Below are 16490 nucleotides of genomic sequence, written 5' to 3' on the forward strand. Positions count from 1 at the left end.
GTTAGTGGTCCTTCAATTAGCTCCCTTAGTCTCCCACAAGGCAGCCAAAAATCCCTCCACATGCTCACAGTCTCCCCCGTTCTAATGGTCCATCTTAAACCTTTAACATAAGTAGGCCCTCCCTTCTTACAAGCAGCCCAAACCCTCTTCTTCTTCTTGTCTCGTCCTTGTTTCTCTATTCTATTTTATTTTTTATTAAGCTTTTAAACTTTTTTTTTTTCTTTTGTCCACTTGATGTGAATGATGTAAATAAATGGGAAGGAAACTGAAAAGTTGAATTCAACTTCTAAAACTCTCTATTTAGTGCCAATTATGTAAATAGATGGGTGTGAGACTTATTCAACTTTAAACTTAGTCTTTTAGTGTGAGTATTTCCACCCATCATCATATTGATATATCAAGTCATGTGACCTTCTTCTTCTTCTCATCTCATCTCTGTGTTTGTCTTCTTCTTATTAAGCTTATTAAATTTTCTTATTTTGTCCACCTAATGTGGTGGTGTAAATAAATGGGAAGGAAACTGAAAAGTTGAATTTAACTTTTCAAACTCTTCATTTATTGTGAATAATGTAAATAGATAGAAAGGAACTTATTCAACTTTTAAATTGTGTCTTTTAGTATGAATATTTCAACCCACTATCATATTGATATATTAAGCCACATGGTCTTCTTCTTCTTCTCATCTTGTCTCTATTTCTCTATCTTCGTTTTATTAAGCTTTTTAACTTTTCTTGTGTTGTCCACTTGATGTGAATGATGTAAATAAATGGGAATGAAACTAAAAAGTTGAATTCAATTATTCAAACTCTTCATTTACTATGAATGATGTAAATAGATAAGAAGGAACTTATTGAACTTTAAATTTTGTCTTTTTTGTGACCATCTCCACCCGCCATCGTATTAATATATCAAGTCACATGACCTTCTTCTCCTTCTCTTGTTTTGCCCTCCTAATATAAATGAGGTAAATCGATGTTATGAATTCTGTTTCGTTTTGACCAAAATGGCCGAAATATTTCGTTCCAGTTATGAAACCAAAAATTGGAACACCTTGATTCCACCTTGGCTTAAATTTCAATGCATTCCAATCAAATTGGTCCATTTTAATGAATTTTAGCCTGAATGGGTTACACATTATTTTTTCTCTCCTTTTTAGGTAATTTGTCTACTGTTGCACTCACACCATAACATCACTTTTTTGTTTTTGCTGACATCATTTTTTTTTTTTTACATTTTTTTAGAAAAACTCTCTCTCTCTCTCTCTCTCTCTCTCTCTCTCTCTCTCTCTCTCTCTCTCTCTCTCTCTCTCTCTCTCTCTCTCTCTCTCTCTCTCTATATATATATATATATATACACATTTGTCTGACCACCATAAATACTAACAAAATGAAAGTTTTTACATTATAAAAAAATAGTATAAATATTATTTTAACTAAATTCTTCTAGAAAAATATATTTCAACTAAGTGATTAACCTTAATTTTTTATCCCATTTCCTCTCCTTTTTCATGGGTTCTCCTTCTTTTTTCTTTTTTCTTTTTTCTTTTTTTATTTTGAAATGATATATGGTGTTATGACCTATTATTATTTGATTTTGAATATATATATATATATATTATATACATATAATATAAAAATAGCAATAATTTCAAAACAGTACACCAAGACACACCAGTACTGTATTTCATTCCAATGGATAAACCAAAACGGTCACCTGAATGGAATTCATAACTTTGATGTAAATAAATGGGAATGAACAATATAAATATATAAGAATGAACTTATTTAAATTTTAAATTTTATCTTTTAGTGTGAGTATCTCTAGACTTTTAAATTTTATCTTTTAGTGTGAGTATCTTTAGCCACCCATTATATTGATATATTTCATGTGGATCCTTTTTTCTCTTCTTCTCATCTCGATCATCTCTATTTCTCAATCTTCTTTTTATTAATTTTTTTAACTTTTCATGTTTTGTCTGTCTAATGTGAATGATGTAATAAATGGGAAGGAAACTGAAAAGTTGAATTTAACTTCTCAAACTCTTCATTTAGTGTGAATGGTACAAATAGATGGGAAAGAAACTTATTCAACTTTCAAATTTAATCTTCTAGTGTGAGTATTTTCTTTCACATCCCTATTTATCTGCCTTCTATTTATTAAACTCTATAATCTTTCTTGTTTTGTCCACCTAATGTGAATGATGTAAATAAATGGTAAGGAAACTGAAAAGTTGAATTCAACTTTACAAGCTCTTCATTTTCTATGAATGATGTAGATAGATAGGAAGAAACTTATTCTAACCTCAAAATTTGTCTTTTAGTGTGAGTATCTCCACCCACTTCTTCCTTTTTTATTAAGTATCTTTTTTATAACTTTTCTCGTTTTGCTTGCCTAATATGAATGATGTAAATAAATGGGAAGGAAATTGAAAAGTTGAATTAAACTTTTCAAACTCTTTTTTTATGTGTGAATGATGTAAATAGATGGGAAGGAAACTTATTCAACTTTCAAAAAAAAAAAAAAATGTATGAGTATCTCACCCATCATTATATTGATATATCAAGTCACACGGCCTTTTTTATTATTATTTTTATTATTATTGTTGTTGTTCTTGTTTAGGCCTTGGTGCCATTTTAAATACTCTTAAATTTTAACAAATTATATAAATTTTGACTAATATATATATATGGAGAGAGAGAGAGAGAGAACGCTAGTATTAACCAATAGCAAAATATTATGTTCTCCTAAGCAAATTGAAACAACCTTGGTACTATATTGACTCTCTTGCTTTGTATATGTTAAATATATTAGCAACGGATGTGTTATACCATGTTGTATATACTAGAGTGGATGCGAAAGGAGAAGCATAGAATAGGAGCACCAAGAACACAAGGGTTAAGTGGTTCAGCCTTGTCAGTCTACATCCACAGAGGAATTCCTTAAGAGCTATATCTTTATTATGTAAGAGGTCGTACAATAACCCGTGTTACAATGAACCCTAACATGAGTATATATAGCTCGACTAAACCCTAAACTGCTAATACAAGTAGGAGTGGGTTTGGGCTTATTACATTGAGCTAATATGTCTAATATATCTCTAACACCCTCCCTCAAACTCAAGGCGGAAGCTCGATGAAGGTTTGAGGTTGGATAAGCATGAAAAGATCCCTTGGACCTTTGAAGAAACCACGATGAAGAATGTGCCAATTGACTGATTTTAGAGTTTCAAATGAAGAAGTGGAGTCCAAAACCGGAATCTACGCAAAAAAAAACTGAGCAAGGTAAACTCTTTCGAGAATTTTGAATTTTAGTCAAAGGTCAACGCAAAAGTCAAAGTCAACCGAATATTAAAGTCAATGATCAGTGCTCACGGGTCAGATTTGGGTGGTCCGAGTTAGGTCAGTCTGGTTCAACGGTCAACTAGGTGACGTGGTGCTGACGAGGTAACACTGCTGACATGGCGAGCTGCGTGGCTACTGATGTAGCTAGGGCTGGCGTGGCACTTAATGATGTCCATAGACGATGTCATTAATGACATCAGCATGGTTCATCAGCGCGTGTGGGAGCGTGCATTATCCACTGGTGCGTGGAGGCGAGGCCAAAATTTCGGGAGGTGCGTGAGGGCGTGTGTACTATCATATAAGGGTCAGATTCTCAAGCTACGCAGATCGATAAACGACAAGGCCTTCATGGTGGTGCATGTGTATCTAGGAGTGAAGAATCTATGGCGGTGCATGGAGTGAGTGCTGGAATCTTGGTCGGCACGTGCAGATTCCTGTGGAGACTAGCTTCCTAGGTTTTGGTCGCGAGAGGTCGTGGAGCACGTCTATATGGTTGGTTTCATCAAGTGAAGCCTTGATTTGCGCAGATCTGATAAGGAGAGGCATGGATTGCTTAGTCCTGAGAATCTTGACACAGTAGTAAGCCACTACGGCTGCATGATGTCGTGGAGTCTAGATCTAAAATTAAGCAGGGGCACTGTGAATCTATGCTATGCATGTATGAATCTTCTTTGTTATGTAGAGATGTTTGTTTGATGCCAAGAATGAAGTTTGACTCTTATACCATGTTAAATATATTAGCAACTAATGTGTTATACCATGTTATATATACTAGAGTGGATGCGGAAAGGGAAGCATAGAATAGGAACACTGAGAACACAAGGGTTACGTGGTTCAGCCTTGTCAACCTACATCTATGGAGAAATCTCTTAAGGACTACATCTTTATAACGTAAGTGTAGTACAATAACCTGTGTTACAATGAACCCTAGCATGAGTATATATAGGCGACTAAACCCTAAACTACTAGTACAAACAGGAGTGGGCTTGATCCTATTATATTGGGCTAACATGTCTAATATATCTCTAATAGTATACACAACTTAATTGACAGCCTTATTGAAGTGATCACATATTACCCCTTGAACTTTTATTTCAGCCAATTTACTCCATAAACTTTGCATATCAGCTAAATCAAGACCTCTGTTAAGTAGTTGTTAACAAACTAATGGTCAAACCCATGTGAGAATCACGTGAACTTTAAAAAACAAAAATATAATTCCATGAATCTATGTCTGACCAAGAAAGAGAGAAGATAGGAGGAGGAAGACGGTGTAACCAGACCCACCGTGACATCTTTTCTCCGACAACCAACCACCATTGTGGTTTTTTTTTTTTTTTCTTTCTTTTTTTTTTCTTCTTTCTTTCTCCTACTCTTTGTTTTTCAAATCATTGTGCCAATCTCATTCTTTGGTTTGGTATATGTGGATAACTAAGTATTTTTTATGAAACAAATTAAACAAGCTCACAAACCCATTTAAATATTATATGAAAGACCTTAACCAACCTATCTGTGAAGGCTTTATATTCCTTGGACCCTTATAGTCATAGACTCCCCAAACTTATAGAATCTCAAAGTGGACACCATGTGAAGTGCAAGCAATGATTTTCGTAGGCAAATTTTGCTCTCTCAAGAAGAAGAAGACAAAGGTTGGCTAAGGCTTCACAATCATTAGTGTTCTTTTGTGCAATTTCTATTCTTAATTAATCGTATTGGTTTGTGGTTAATATCTCATTCAAAGCTGAAGAAGATCAAGGAACTACGATGGGTCTGCTTCCACTGTCTCTCTGTTCTCTTGCAAGCAAACTTAGATTTCTCTTCAATTTCAATCGGTTTTCAAATCCATAGGATAAGATTTGTTTTTTAAAGTTCACGTGACTCTCACATGGGTTTGACTGTTAGTTTGTTAACAACTAATTAACAGAGGTCTTGATTTGGCTGATATGCAAAGTTTATGGAGTAAATTGGCTGAAATAAAAGTTTAAGGGGTCTTTTGGCCGTTGCCTTAAAGTTCAAGAGGTGTCAGAGCATTTTTCCCTGATTTTTATTGTCAACTTTTGTTCATGTCTAAAAATTATTTTAAATTGAATTTTTTTCCATTTTATCACTAGCGCGTCTCTCACGTAAATTACTTGTGCGGTTGTATATGGATGATTAGTTAATGCAGTATTGTAGTTAATGTAATAGGTCCCACTGCACTTTTTGGTACTATTCATGAGTCTCGCTGTACTATTTCAATTAACTTTTACCTTTATGTACAGTACTTTCAGCAAAAAGTTTTTCAGTTTCAGCAAAATAAGCGAATCCCAAACGGACCCTTAGAATGATTTTTAGCATAAAGAGATAAGAGCACCTTTTACAACTATGGTCTAGTTTTTATCTCCACAATAAGATTATTAGTGTAGAGAAAGACCCCTTTCATTATTCAATCATATACATTATAACCTATGGTAGTTCCCAATTTCCCATATCTGGCCATTTTGTGGATAACAGCTTTGGGCAGTCACACTTGCAACTAGGATGACTCACAAATCTCAAATCTGATAGGATTTTTTGTAAAATGGGTCTATCACTCTTTAATCATTTGTTTGCATTCCATCTAAAAAATAAGATTGACAATGATGGGTCAATTTTCAAAGTAAACACATATAAGTCATTGGACATTTAGCTTTTTAAGTGTGGTTTTAAAAATCGAAACAATCAAAGAACAGAAAATAAGTCAGTTCTTGGTTTTTATTAGTTGAACCAACGGTTCTCACGTTTCAACCATCAATTTTTCTCCGATTTTGTCAAACTAGTTTTGGCTCTGGTTCTCGATTCAATTGATCGATCCAGTTCAATTTTTTAAATACTGCTTTTAGGTCTCTATTCGTGACCAATTTTACTAGACATTTTAGTTTTACGAATTTGATTAGGAATTTGTCAGCTTGTAAGACTAATACAACAAAATGGCATGTTTGGACTTTGGCTACTTATTTGGTTTATTTTGAGTAAAATGTGTTAGTAGGAATGAAATTTACATGCTAAATCTGTATTAGGAAAGAAAAACTGGTGAGTTGGGTTAACAAAAAACTTAGATTATCTTCATCTATCATGTGATAAGTTTAAAATGCTAAGAAGCTCAAGGCTCCAACATTATAAGCTTATGTTCATTTTTCTAATAACAAGTTTAAAGTGGATAATGGTTATTTATTTATTTATTTTGATAGGAAACCTTTCAAATATTATTCAAACACCAGAAACAGATACAAAATCATGGATGAGTGCTTGTTCAATACAACAAAGAGTCTCCTCAATCCATACAACAGATGCATTTAAGCTTAAAGCATGCTTAACTAAAATATGGGCAGGTTTGATCCCCTGCCTCCTTACATGTGAAACATAAACTGTACAAAACGAAGAGCACATGTGTTGCATCCCCACAACCAGTGAATCTACTGTAGAGGGAGGCGAAGAAAGACCACAGAGAGCACGAACAAGAATCAATGAGTCACCTTCCAGAATTATATCATGATAACCCATGTCCCTAGCCAACTAAAGACCAACTTCAAAAGCTTTTGCCTCCATTTCTAAGGGACCCAATGGCATTGCAATGCTTCTGCACATGGCTGCCACTAATCGACCAGTATCATCATGGATAATAGACCCCACACCGATGAAGTTTGGACACTTTGAAATGGCACCGTCCACATTAATTTTTAACATGGCAAGTGGAGGAGGATTCCACATGACAGTCATGTCCTCTATTGCAGGTGCAGCCATCTCCATCGCAGCTGTATACTCCATAAGGTAGTGGATGACCCACTGTACCATCGCTTCTAGGTTTTTCCTTACTCCCCCACGTCTAATATCGTTCCAATTACTCCATAATGCCCAAGCAACAATGACTACTATTAGGACATATGTGTTTTACTTGTTAGGAACATATGTCACTACTTTATGTAATTGGCTTATCCTTTGACAAAACGCACTTTACTTGTATTTGGGTAGATTTAAGATGTGTTTAAATACTTTAAGAAACCGTGTTTCAAGATCAAGTGTTGAAACCTTCAAGTCTGTCCAAGAAAACAAGTTGATAGTGCAAATTCATTAAAGCTCGACAGCTGCATTTATCGAGCTTAAGAAAGCTGTTTCAAAGACTGGTGTGCTCAATACCTGCTCGACAGCTGCTCGACACCTCCTATCTGTCGAGGTTTAAGGAATTCAGAATTCTGATATGATTTTCTTGAGATCCGTGAATATGTCTTTGGGCTTTCTTTTCTCCTAACCCTAGAATAAAAAAGGATTGTTTTAAGGGCCGCCAAACAGTTCACAAGTTGTGCAAGCATTGAGCAAACTATGTTCAAACAAATTGTGACCGGAGATGAAGTTCTTACCCTAATTCATCTTTTTCTCTTAAAGAAGTTGTTGTGTATGTGCATCGTAGGGTTTTGTGACCAAGCATCTTCTTGATCTTCATCGTGTGGAGAAACTGAAGAACTTTGCAATGAACCATCTTCTTAGTTGGTGATTGAAGTCGCATACTGGGATTCGCGCAATTGGTTAGTCACGTACTTGGGAGCCGTGCATCGAAAGGAGAACTGTCACTACAGAACAAGTCCAATTGGGTATTGGGGTAAGAGTTCAACTGTAGGTTGGTAAGATACTTGAGATTTATTTACTTGTAACCGCTTGTTGTGATAATAGTGGAGTTTCAGGAGTGGTGACTTGAAAATCACCCGGTGGGATTTTTGCCGTTAGGTTTTTCCCATTCGTAAACAAATCACCGTGTTATTTATTTTCTGTTGCATAATTAGTTTATTAGTGATTTATTTATACTACCACATTTTTGCATGATAAATTGATTAATTAATAACTTGGCTAATTAATTAATTAATTTCTATCACAAGAGATCATTCAGTTTGTGATAGGGGTGTGCGCGGTTCAGTATGGGCGGTTTTTTTCCAAATTTATTACCAAACCGATAGAGATCGGTTTTTTCATAATTGGAACCGATGCACACCGCCTAAGGTCAGTTTTCCGACCTATAGCGGTGCGGTTTTTTGCGGTCGGTTTATTCGGTTTGATCGGTTTGAAATATTAAAAAAAAATTGGGCTTTCAAGCCCAATATCAATATATCAACCTATTCAAGATTTCAAGTAAATACAAACAGTTATTTTTATTTAGCAAGTCATTTGTACAAAAAGCAGCTACAATGTTATATAATATTATATATGTAAGCAGCTACAATACAAACAGCCAACCTTAATAGTTTTTATTTTTTTTTATGGGAGCCAACCTTAATAGTTAATATTATATTATTATATATGTAAGCATAAAGCATCCGTGTATATATAACATTATATAATTTATATATGTAAGCTGCTACAAATAGTCAAACAGCCAACCTTTAATAGTTAATACTTAATATTATATATGTAAGCATCCAACCAGGACCAACCTTAATATAATATTATATTTATATATGAAACTTACTCAAAATAGAAAGACACAGACACAGACTCACAGTCACACAAGCTTACTCAAACAAATAACTGAAATAAGTAATATCCATAGTTTCTAGTCTACTTTCTCGGGTTAGAGGGAAGTCACCATGGTTTCCTATTCCCGGAAGTGTGTAGGCAAAGTAAGTTTTGGTACAATGGCTCAGTGAGTCTTGGGGTTTCATGCTTTCAACTTTCCCAAACAAATGAAAAGGAAAAAACAGTAAAACACGAAGACAAACAAGCTTACCGTTCTTGTGCTGCGTCAGGCGAGACTTGAGAGCTACAACGAGAGAGAGAGAGAGAGTTAAAAGATACTGAGAGCAAAATATGAACTTATATACCCTTGAGAATCTGAAAACCTAGCATAAAACACACCGTTTTGCTTTTTTTTTTTTAATAACACCCATACATACGATGTCATTTTATCAGCTTCAGAAAAAAGAAAAAGAAAAAAAAAAACAGAGTGACAGAATTGTATCGGTTCGGTTTGACCATAGTCTCAGTTTGCAGTTGCAATTCCAATGGTAGCACCGCACCGGTGTCGGAGCGGGATTCTCCATCCGATCGCCGGCCTTGGCTCAATCGGTCGGTGCTAGAGGCGGTATGGTAGGGTCGGCGTCGGTCGGTTGGGTCGGCTCCGGTATTAGTCTGCTCACCCCTAGTTTGTGGCCTATCAACTACCAAGGCAATCTTCTCCTAATCGAAAGACTCTATCATCAACAAAAACCATAACAGATCGAAGAAGGAGTGAAACTAACCTGATCTAAGAGAGCTTGGAAGCTTCGTGCAACTCCAAATTTGTTAAGCTCTTGAATAAGACCAAAACAAGTGCCCTGAAGTCTCTGAGGCTAAACCACATTCTTCACAGGTGCTATCCAACAGTATTCGACGAACCCATAAGTTCTCCTTAACGGGAAGAATCTCATGACAGGCACGCCAAGCAAATTGGCGTACCTTATGAAGGACTGGTAAGTGCCATATTTTATTCCAAAAAGACCGTTGTTGGCTATTAGATGAGGCTGTAGCTACATCACCTGACTGGTAAAGGAGCATAGCCACCTTGTATGCACTTTGAATAGTGAAGCCACCATTGTTAGTTTCAGCCCAAATCAAACGATCCCTAGGTGGTTGGGAACTAATGGGAATACTCAAAATTGCCACCACGGCCATAGGTAGGAAAATCTGTCTAATAATTTCCTCCTTCCAACAGCAGCTATCTTGGCAAATAAACTCACTAACCTTAGTATCCGGGTGGAGAAAAAGCCGAGGAGAAATAACTTCATAGCTGGAAGCCCTTGGAAGCCATCTATCTCCCCAAACCCGAATATTTGAACCATTCCTAACTCGCCATCGAATACCCTTCTCTACAATGGACTTTGCTGCAAAGATGCTACGCCAGGTGTATGATGGATTATTACCAATATTAGCATGGAGGAAATCGCATGAGGGAAAGTACTTGGCTTTAAGAACATGGTAGAGAAGGGAGTTCTAGCAAGTTTGAAGCCGCCATCCTTGCTTAGCTAATAAAGCTAAGTTAAATTGTTGGAGGTGTTTGAACCCCATCCCACCCCTCTCCTTGGGTTCGCAAAGCTTATCCCAACTCAACCATGCCATCTTCTTTTTTTCCCCTCTTTGGCCCCACCAAAAATTTCGGATCAAGCTAGTAAGTTCATCACACAAAGAATCCAGAATTTTGAAACAACTTATGGTATAGGTAGGTATAGCTTGCGCCACCGCTTTTATCAAGACCTCCTTACCAGCTTTTGAGAGCAACTTTCCTTTCCAACCCACCAACTTCTTGGAAAGTTTATCCTTAATAGCACTGAAACTTGCTTTTTTATTTCTCCCCACTAATGATGGCAAACCCAAATACTTTTCATGTTGTTTAATCACCTGTGCTCCAAACCTTTCCCGAATTTCCTCTTGCACCTCCCTGGATGTGTTTGTGGTAAAAAATAGAGAAGTTTTAGCACGGTTTAACTGTTGTCCAGAAGCATTCTCATACATCTAAAAAATATGTTGCAAAGACTCACATTCAGCAATGGTAGCTTTATAGAAAGGGATAATTACACATAACCTACCTATGGTTTGGGCGAAAATCACTTTGCCCACCCGTGGTTTGAAAAGTGTCACTTAACCCACCTAAGGTGTGTTTCCGTCACTCTCCGTAACCCACCTCGGTCTCTGCCGTTACAAAAACACCTTTTAACCCCAAAACAGAACATAACGCGAATCAAAACCCCTAAAACTCAAACACTTTTCGAGAGAGAGACCCGAGGTGCGATTAGCTTGTTCTTCATGGTTTGGAACGTGTGGAGAGGGAGAAAACACTTGTTTTGCATTATTGAACCTAGGCAAGGTATGTGTGACTACTGTTCATCTGCATTTGGGTCTGTTCTTGATTTAGGGTTTCTGATTTTGTTCAAATGTGAACTTACTGTGTGAAAGTCTAAATTTGTACTCCCCAGGAATCGTGTTATGTTGATATGTCTTCATCAAGTGGTAATTTCTCGGGTTCATGTGGACATATGTGCAATGAGCAGACTTGTGTTTTGAGAACAAGTTTGAGTTTGTACAATTTTGGGAGGAGGTTCTTGGGTTGTAGCTGTTATAAGGTTGGTCCTAAGTGTCCTTTCTTTGTTTGGATTGATAACCCAACCTGTCCTCGTGGGAATGAAACTGCACCTTTGGCTCTAGAGAAGATGTCTAGGCTTCAGACTGCTCTCCAACTTGCAAATGAGAGGGAAAGGACAGCTCTGGAAACGGCAGAAGAAGCTAGGCAAATGGCAGAAAAGGCTCTTGAAGAGGAAGCCAAAGCCAAAGCCAAGGAGAGGGAGAGAAAGGCTCGAGCTGTCTGTGCAAAAGCTAAGGAAAAAGCCATTCTTGCTGAAGAGAAGCAAAGAATGTGGAAGTCTGCATGCATTTTGTCATGGATCTTTTTTGTTATTGTTATGTTGTGTTTTGGCTCAATTGAGTTCTCTGGAGTGAAGAGACCTAGATTGTTGTCCCTAAAGTAGTTAATTGGTTAGTAGAGATAGTTATGGCAATGGTGTTAATGAATTTGCATTGTAATAGCACTAGCCTACTGATGTAATGTTTTGATGTGTCAATGAATGAAGAATTGGTCAATTATTGAGTATTTTGTGCATATCATAACAACCATTCAATGGAAGAAGTAATGGTCAATTATCAATTTGGCTGTGCATACCATAACAACCATTCCACAATAAAAACTTCCATACACTATATTAGAAAAATATACTTGGACACAATTTGTAGTAGTAATAAATAAACATCCATATAATTTGGCTGTGCATACCATAACAACCATTCCACAATAAAAACTTTCATACACTCTATTAGAAAAATATACTTAGACACAATTTGTAGTAGCAATAAATAAACTTCCATATAATTTGGCTGTGCATACCATAACAACCATTCCACAATAAAAACAATATACTTGGACACAATTTGTAGTAGCAATAAATAAACTTTCATATAATCTAGTTTGACAAATATTGTTCCATACAAACTGTAATATCACAACTTCCATATAACAACCTGGAGTGTATTGTACCTTAATTACAAAAAAGCACATTCCAAGGCCAGCAGTGATTGTTTTTTACACTAATTAGTAATTACAAAAAAGCACATTCCAAGGCCAGCAGTGATTGTTTTTTACACTAATTGATAATTACAAAAGGCCAACAGTGGTCTTCACAAAAAAAAAAAAACCAAAAAGGCCCACATGTTCCCACTAGCTTTACTCCCAATGCTGGCATGCGTACCCACTAACTTCATTCATTTCTTGCCTTTACTCTTTCCTCTTTCCACCCACTGGATTCATTTTTGGTGGCCTTTGTGCAGCAAGCTGTCCTCTAGTCCTCACACCACCAGTGCTCCCACTTGCATGTGAAGGCTACAAAATAAAAAATAGATCCACTTGTTAAAAAATATCCCAAGCTACACAACCATCCAGGACTAAGTTACCTGTGAAGAACTTGGTAAGGTATCCCAGGTCTCCCTAGGTGTGTGAAACTCTGTTTGTGAGGAAGAGAACCATCCTGCTCTCTTGTGAGATGGCCTAGGTTGATTTCCTTGCTGTGAGGATGAAGGCTGAGTGGCAGACATCATGTTGTAGGTCTGGGTAGGCTGCTGGGATGGTGGCTGAGGTGCAGATCTAGGTGCAGGCACCCCTTCCCTTGCCTGCAACAAAACCCAGTTTCAATACAGTGTGTATTGTAAGTTTAAAAACCCAGTTTTTTTATTTTTTTGTAGGTCTGTAAGTTCAATACAGTGTCTATTCAATACAGTGTTTTTTGCCATTTACTTACAGCTTTTTCTCTTTGAAGTCTCTGTCTCCTCTGCCATGGTGTCTCCCCAGTGATGCCAGCCTTGCACCCTCTTGAGTTATGCCCTTCCTTTTTGCATTTCCCACATCTTACAGGTCTGTTCTGTCTACTTGCTTTGTAAGGGTTCCTAGGCTCATCAGAAGCCCTCTTTCTTTGCTTGGGTGGTCTGCCTGGTGGTTTGTATATGTGAGGTGTCAGGGGAGCAGGCTGTCCAGTCTCAACCCATTCTGACTGGCCAGGCATGGGAGGAAGTACCTCCTTGTATATCTCCATGTAAGTTTCTTTGAAGTAGCATGGGTGGGTATAGTCTTCTGGTGTCTCAATGTTTGTATAAATGGCTGTTATGGCATGTTTGCAAGGAATGCCATTTAAATCCCAAGACCTACAGCTACATGTCTTCTTCACCAAATCAACTACATGCCTCTCATACTGACTGCCTACCTCATAAAGGAAACTACCAGCTGGGGTAGCACTAAATGCCTTACTTTCAACCTTCAATTTCTCCAACCTATCTTGTATGCTTGGACACAACTTTCCAGCATACTTCTGTATCCCTTCCCTTTTTGTGTAAAGTCTAGTCATAAGTCTAACCCTAATCCACTCCAACATTGCCAAGATAGGCTTGTCCCTAGACTTCAATATCATTGCATTAAAAGACTCACTCAAATTATTTACCAAACAATCTGTTAAGGCCCTAGGAGTGAAGTGTGACCTTGTCCACTGTGCAGGTGCAATGTTTGCAAGATACTCATATGCCTTTTCATCCAAATCCCTTATGTACTGCATGCATCTCTCAAACTCCCTTACTGTTGTGGCAGCAGCACACCTCCACAATGCATCCTTCAGCTCCAATCCCTTGTGATCAACTTTGAAATTGTTGTAGATGTGTTTCACACAGTATCTATGCTCCACGGTAGGGAATAGTGTCTCTATTGCAGGTATAAGCCCCTGTAAATAAGCAAACAAACAAACAAAACAAGTTAGTTCAGCAAACAAAGTCAACTATTCAAGTGTAACTGAACAAAACAAAACTTGCATACCTTTTGCCTATCAGAAATGAAGACCAACTGAAGCTCCTCTAGCCTCCCTATATCATCAGCAAAAATTTCCAAAAACCATATCCAAGACTCCCTGGTTTCTTGTTCCACAACAGCCATGGCTACTGGAAAAATGTTGTCATTTGCATCCTTGGCAGTGGCAGATAAGATTTGCCCACCAAATCTGTGCTTTATGTGACAACCATCTAAACCTATAAATGGCCTGCATCCACCTAAAAATCCTACCTTCTGAGCATTGAACCTAACATACATCCTCTTAAATTTTGGCTGGGAAGTCTCCTCAGCCATTTCTGTCTGCAGTATAACCCTACTCCCCTTGTCTACAGTGGTTATCATTTGTGCATAGTCCCTAAGGACACCATATTGCAGTTGCTCATCTCCATTTATCAAATCCTTTGCCTTTCTCTTTGACCTATACACTTGGTTTACACTTAGGTCAACAGATAAATTTTGCATCACATGGTTGTGTACACCACTCACCTCCCAATTTGGATTTTTGCTAAAATCCTCAATGAACCTCTTAGCAACATAAGCTGATGTTGCTTGGCTGTTTTTGAAAGACTTGGGACAAGTACAGTCATCAGTCAAGGTCTTAATTTGAAATGTTAGCTCTCCACTTATTTGAGATGCATAACATCTCCACCCACACCCATTCTTGCAGTGAACTGATATCTTGGTCTTCTCATTAAGCTTGAATTTGATGTCAATAGGTTTTTTGATTGCATACTCCCTCAAAGCAGCTCTGAACACCTTTGCATTAGGGAACTTCATCTCCTTCTTCAGTACAACATTTCTCATGTCACTCTTAGCATTAAACTCTACTTGCTCAGGTACATGCTCATCATCAGACCCATCCATGCTTACCAGGTCACCCTCAAGGGCTGGCTCAGCCCACTCAGGGTCTGTGTGGGGTGCATTGCTTGATTCTAGGTTTGTATTGGGAGCAGAACCTTGTGGAGCTGAGTTTTGAGCAGCAAATACATCATCACCAAAGCCATCCCCCTCTAGGCCTTCATTTAGCCAATTATCATCATCATCATCATCATCTCCTTCAACATTCTGTTCTTCATCTCTTGCATCAATGTCAACATCCTCAACATCTTCTTCATCATCACTCTCATCATTATTCTCATCATCATTCTCATCATCTTCATCATCATCACTATCCAATTCTATTTCAACCCTTGCTGCATCACCACTTACATCACCACCTGCATGACCACCTACACCATCTACCACTCCCCCTGCATCACCACCTACACCACCATCTGCCACTCCCCCTGCATCAGGATACTCAACTGCCAATGGCTCCACATCTATGTCAGTATAGATTATGATTTTTTCAGCATACCATGCCTTATGAAGGTTAGTCATGTTTACGACATCTATATCTGTTTCTATGTCTCTTAAATCATGCTGTAGATCACCATCAGGAATTAAATACTTATATCTATTGTGTTCCTTAGGAGCACCAACTAGATGGCATAAATCCCGAATTTCAAAGTAACTCAACTTATCAGGGTCAATCTCTGTCAGTAAACGTACAGACCCACCCACATATTGTATGGTTGGCTCCTCCACAAAACATCCCCCAACATGAATTTCAAGGTCAAATGTGACATCATCCATCTGCAATTAAAATAAATATTTTGTTTACACACACTGACATGCAGAAAGTGAGAAGAAGCCAAAAGAGACAACAAGCCAACAAATTGACAACAACACACGGACAAAGGACCACATAAAGCACATGCAAAACCAGACTCCCAACAAATTCATAGGGACCACACTACCCACACTTCACAAACAAGTGCAATCATTGATAAATAAACTTGATTCCTTCAGGTATATGCATTATAGAAACAATAATAGCAAAATGCATATCCTAAGCGATTCTACACCTAAATAGCAAAATGCTAATTTAACATACAAAAAAAATTTTACTGTGCAGATGAACAGCAAAACCTAACTACGTGGGTGGGTCACCATAAAAAAATGACATCAAGAACTCAAATGCAGATGAAAAAACATCACACATACCTTGCCCAGGTTCGATGATGCAAAACAAGTGCTTTCTCCCTCTCCACACGCTCCAAACTGCGAAGAACAAGCCTGATTGCACCTTGGGTGTCTCTCTCGAAAAGTGTTTGAGTTTTGGGGGTTTTGATTTGCGTTATGTTCTATTTTGGGGTTAAAATGTGTTTTTGTAACGGCAGAGACCGAGGTGGGTTACGGAGAGTGACGGAAAC

At 37.6% G+C, this 16490-nt stretch overlaps 2 protein-coding genes across 2 annotated transcripts; both read right to left on the reverse strand.

The window, feature by feature from the left end:
* Positions 1-12650: 12650 nt before the first annotated feature.
* On the reverse strand, positions 12651-13518 carry LOC115958540. Its single transcript, XM_031076956.1, has 2 exons — positions 13166-13518; positions 12651-13037 (listed from the first exon to the last, which is right to left on the reverse strand). The coding sequence occupies exons 1-2, from the start codon at positions 13454-13456 to the stop codon at positions 12813-12815; spliced, it is 516 nt and encodes a 171-aa protein (XP_030932816.1). The 5' UTR covers positions 13457-13518; the 3' UTR covers positions 12651-12812.
* On the reverse strand, positions 13503-15870 carry LOC115956391. The gene is made up of 4 exons (XM_031074788.1): positions 15445-15870; positions 14224-15357; positions 13605-14131; positions 13503-13521 (listed from the first exon to the last, which is right to left on the reverse strand). Exons 1-4 carry the CDS (start codon positions 15868-15870, stop codon positions 13503-13505), a joined length of 2106 nt encoding a protein of 701 aa, XP_030930648.1.
* Positions 15871-16490: the final 620 nt, after the last annotated feature.

The sequence above is a fragment of the Quercus lobata genome, chromosome 8 (genome assembly GCF_001633185.2).
Source record: "Quercus lobata isolate SW786 chromosome 8, ValleyOak3.0 Primary Assembly, whole genome shotgun sequence".
Classification (NCBI taxonomy): Eukaryota; Viridiplantae; Streptophyta; class Magnoliopsida; order Fagales; family Fagaceae; genus Quercus; species Quercus lobata.

Bases quoted from the DNA above. Each gene is read 5' to 3' on its own strand.
- LOC115958540 (XM_031076956.1), bottom strand. From the start codon at position 13,456: ATGGAGATATACAAGGAGGTACTTCCTCCCATGCCTGGCCAGTCAGAA. The intron at 13,038-13,165 runs GTAAGTAAATGG...GTTTTGTTGCAG, and splicing joins GACTTCAAAGAGAAAAAGCT to GCAAGGGAAGGGGTGCCTGC.
- LOC115956391 (XM_031074788.1), bottom strand. From the start codon at position 15,870: ATGGATGATGTCACATTTGACCTTGAAATTCATGTTGGGGGATGTTTT. The intron at 15,358-15,444 runs GTAAGTGGTGAT...AATAATGATGAG, and splicing joins GTGGTCATGCAGGTGGTGAT to AGTGATGATGAAGAAGATGT. The intron at 14,132-14,223 runs GTATGCAAGTTT...GCTTATTTACAG, and splicing joins TCATTTCTGATAGGCAAAAG to GGGCTTATACCTGCAATAGA.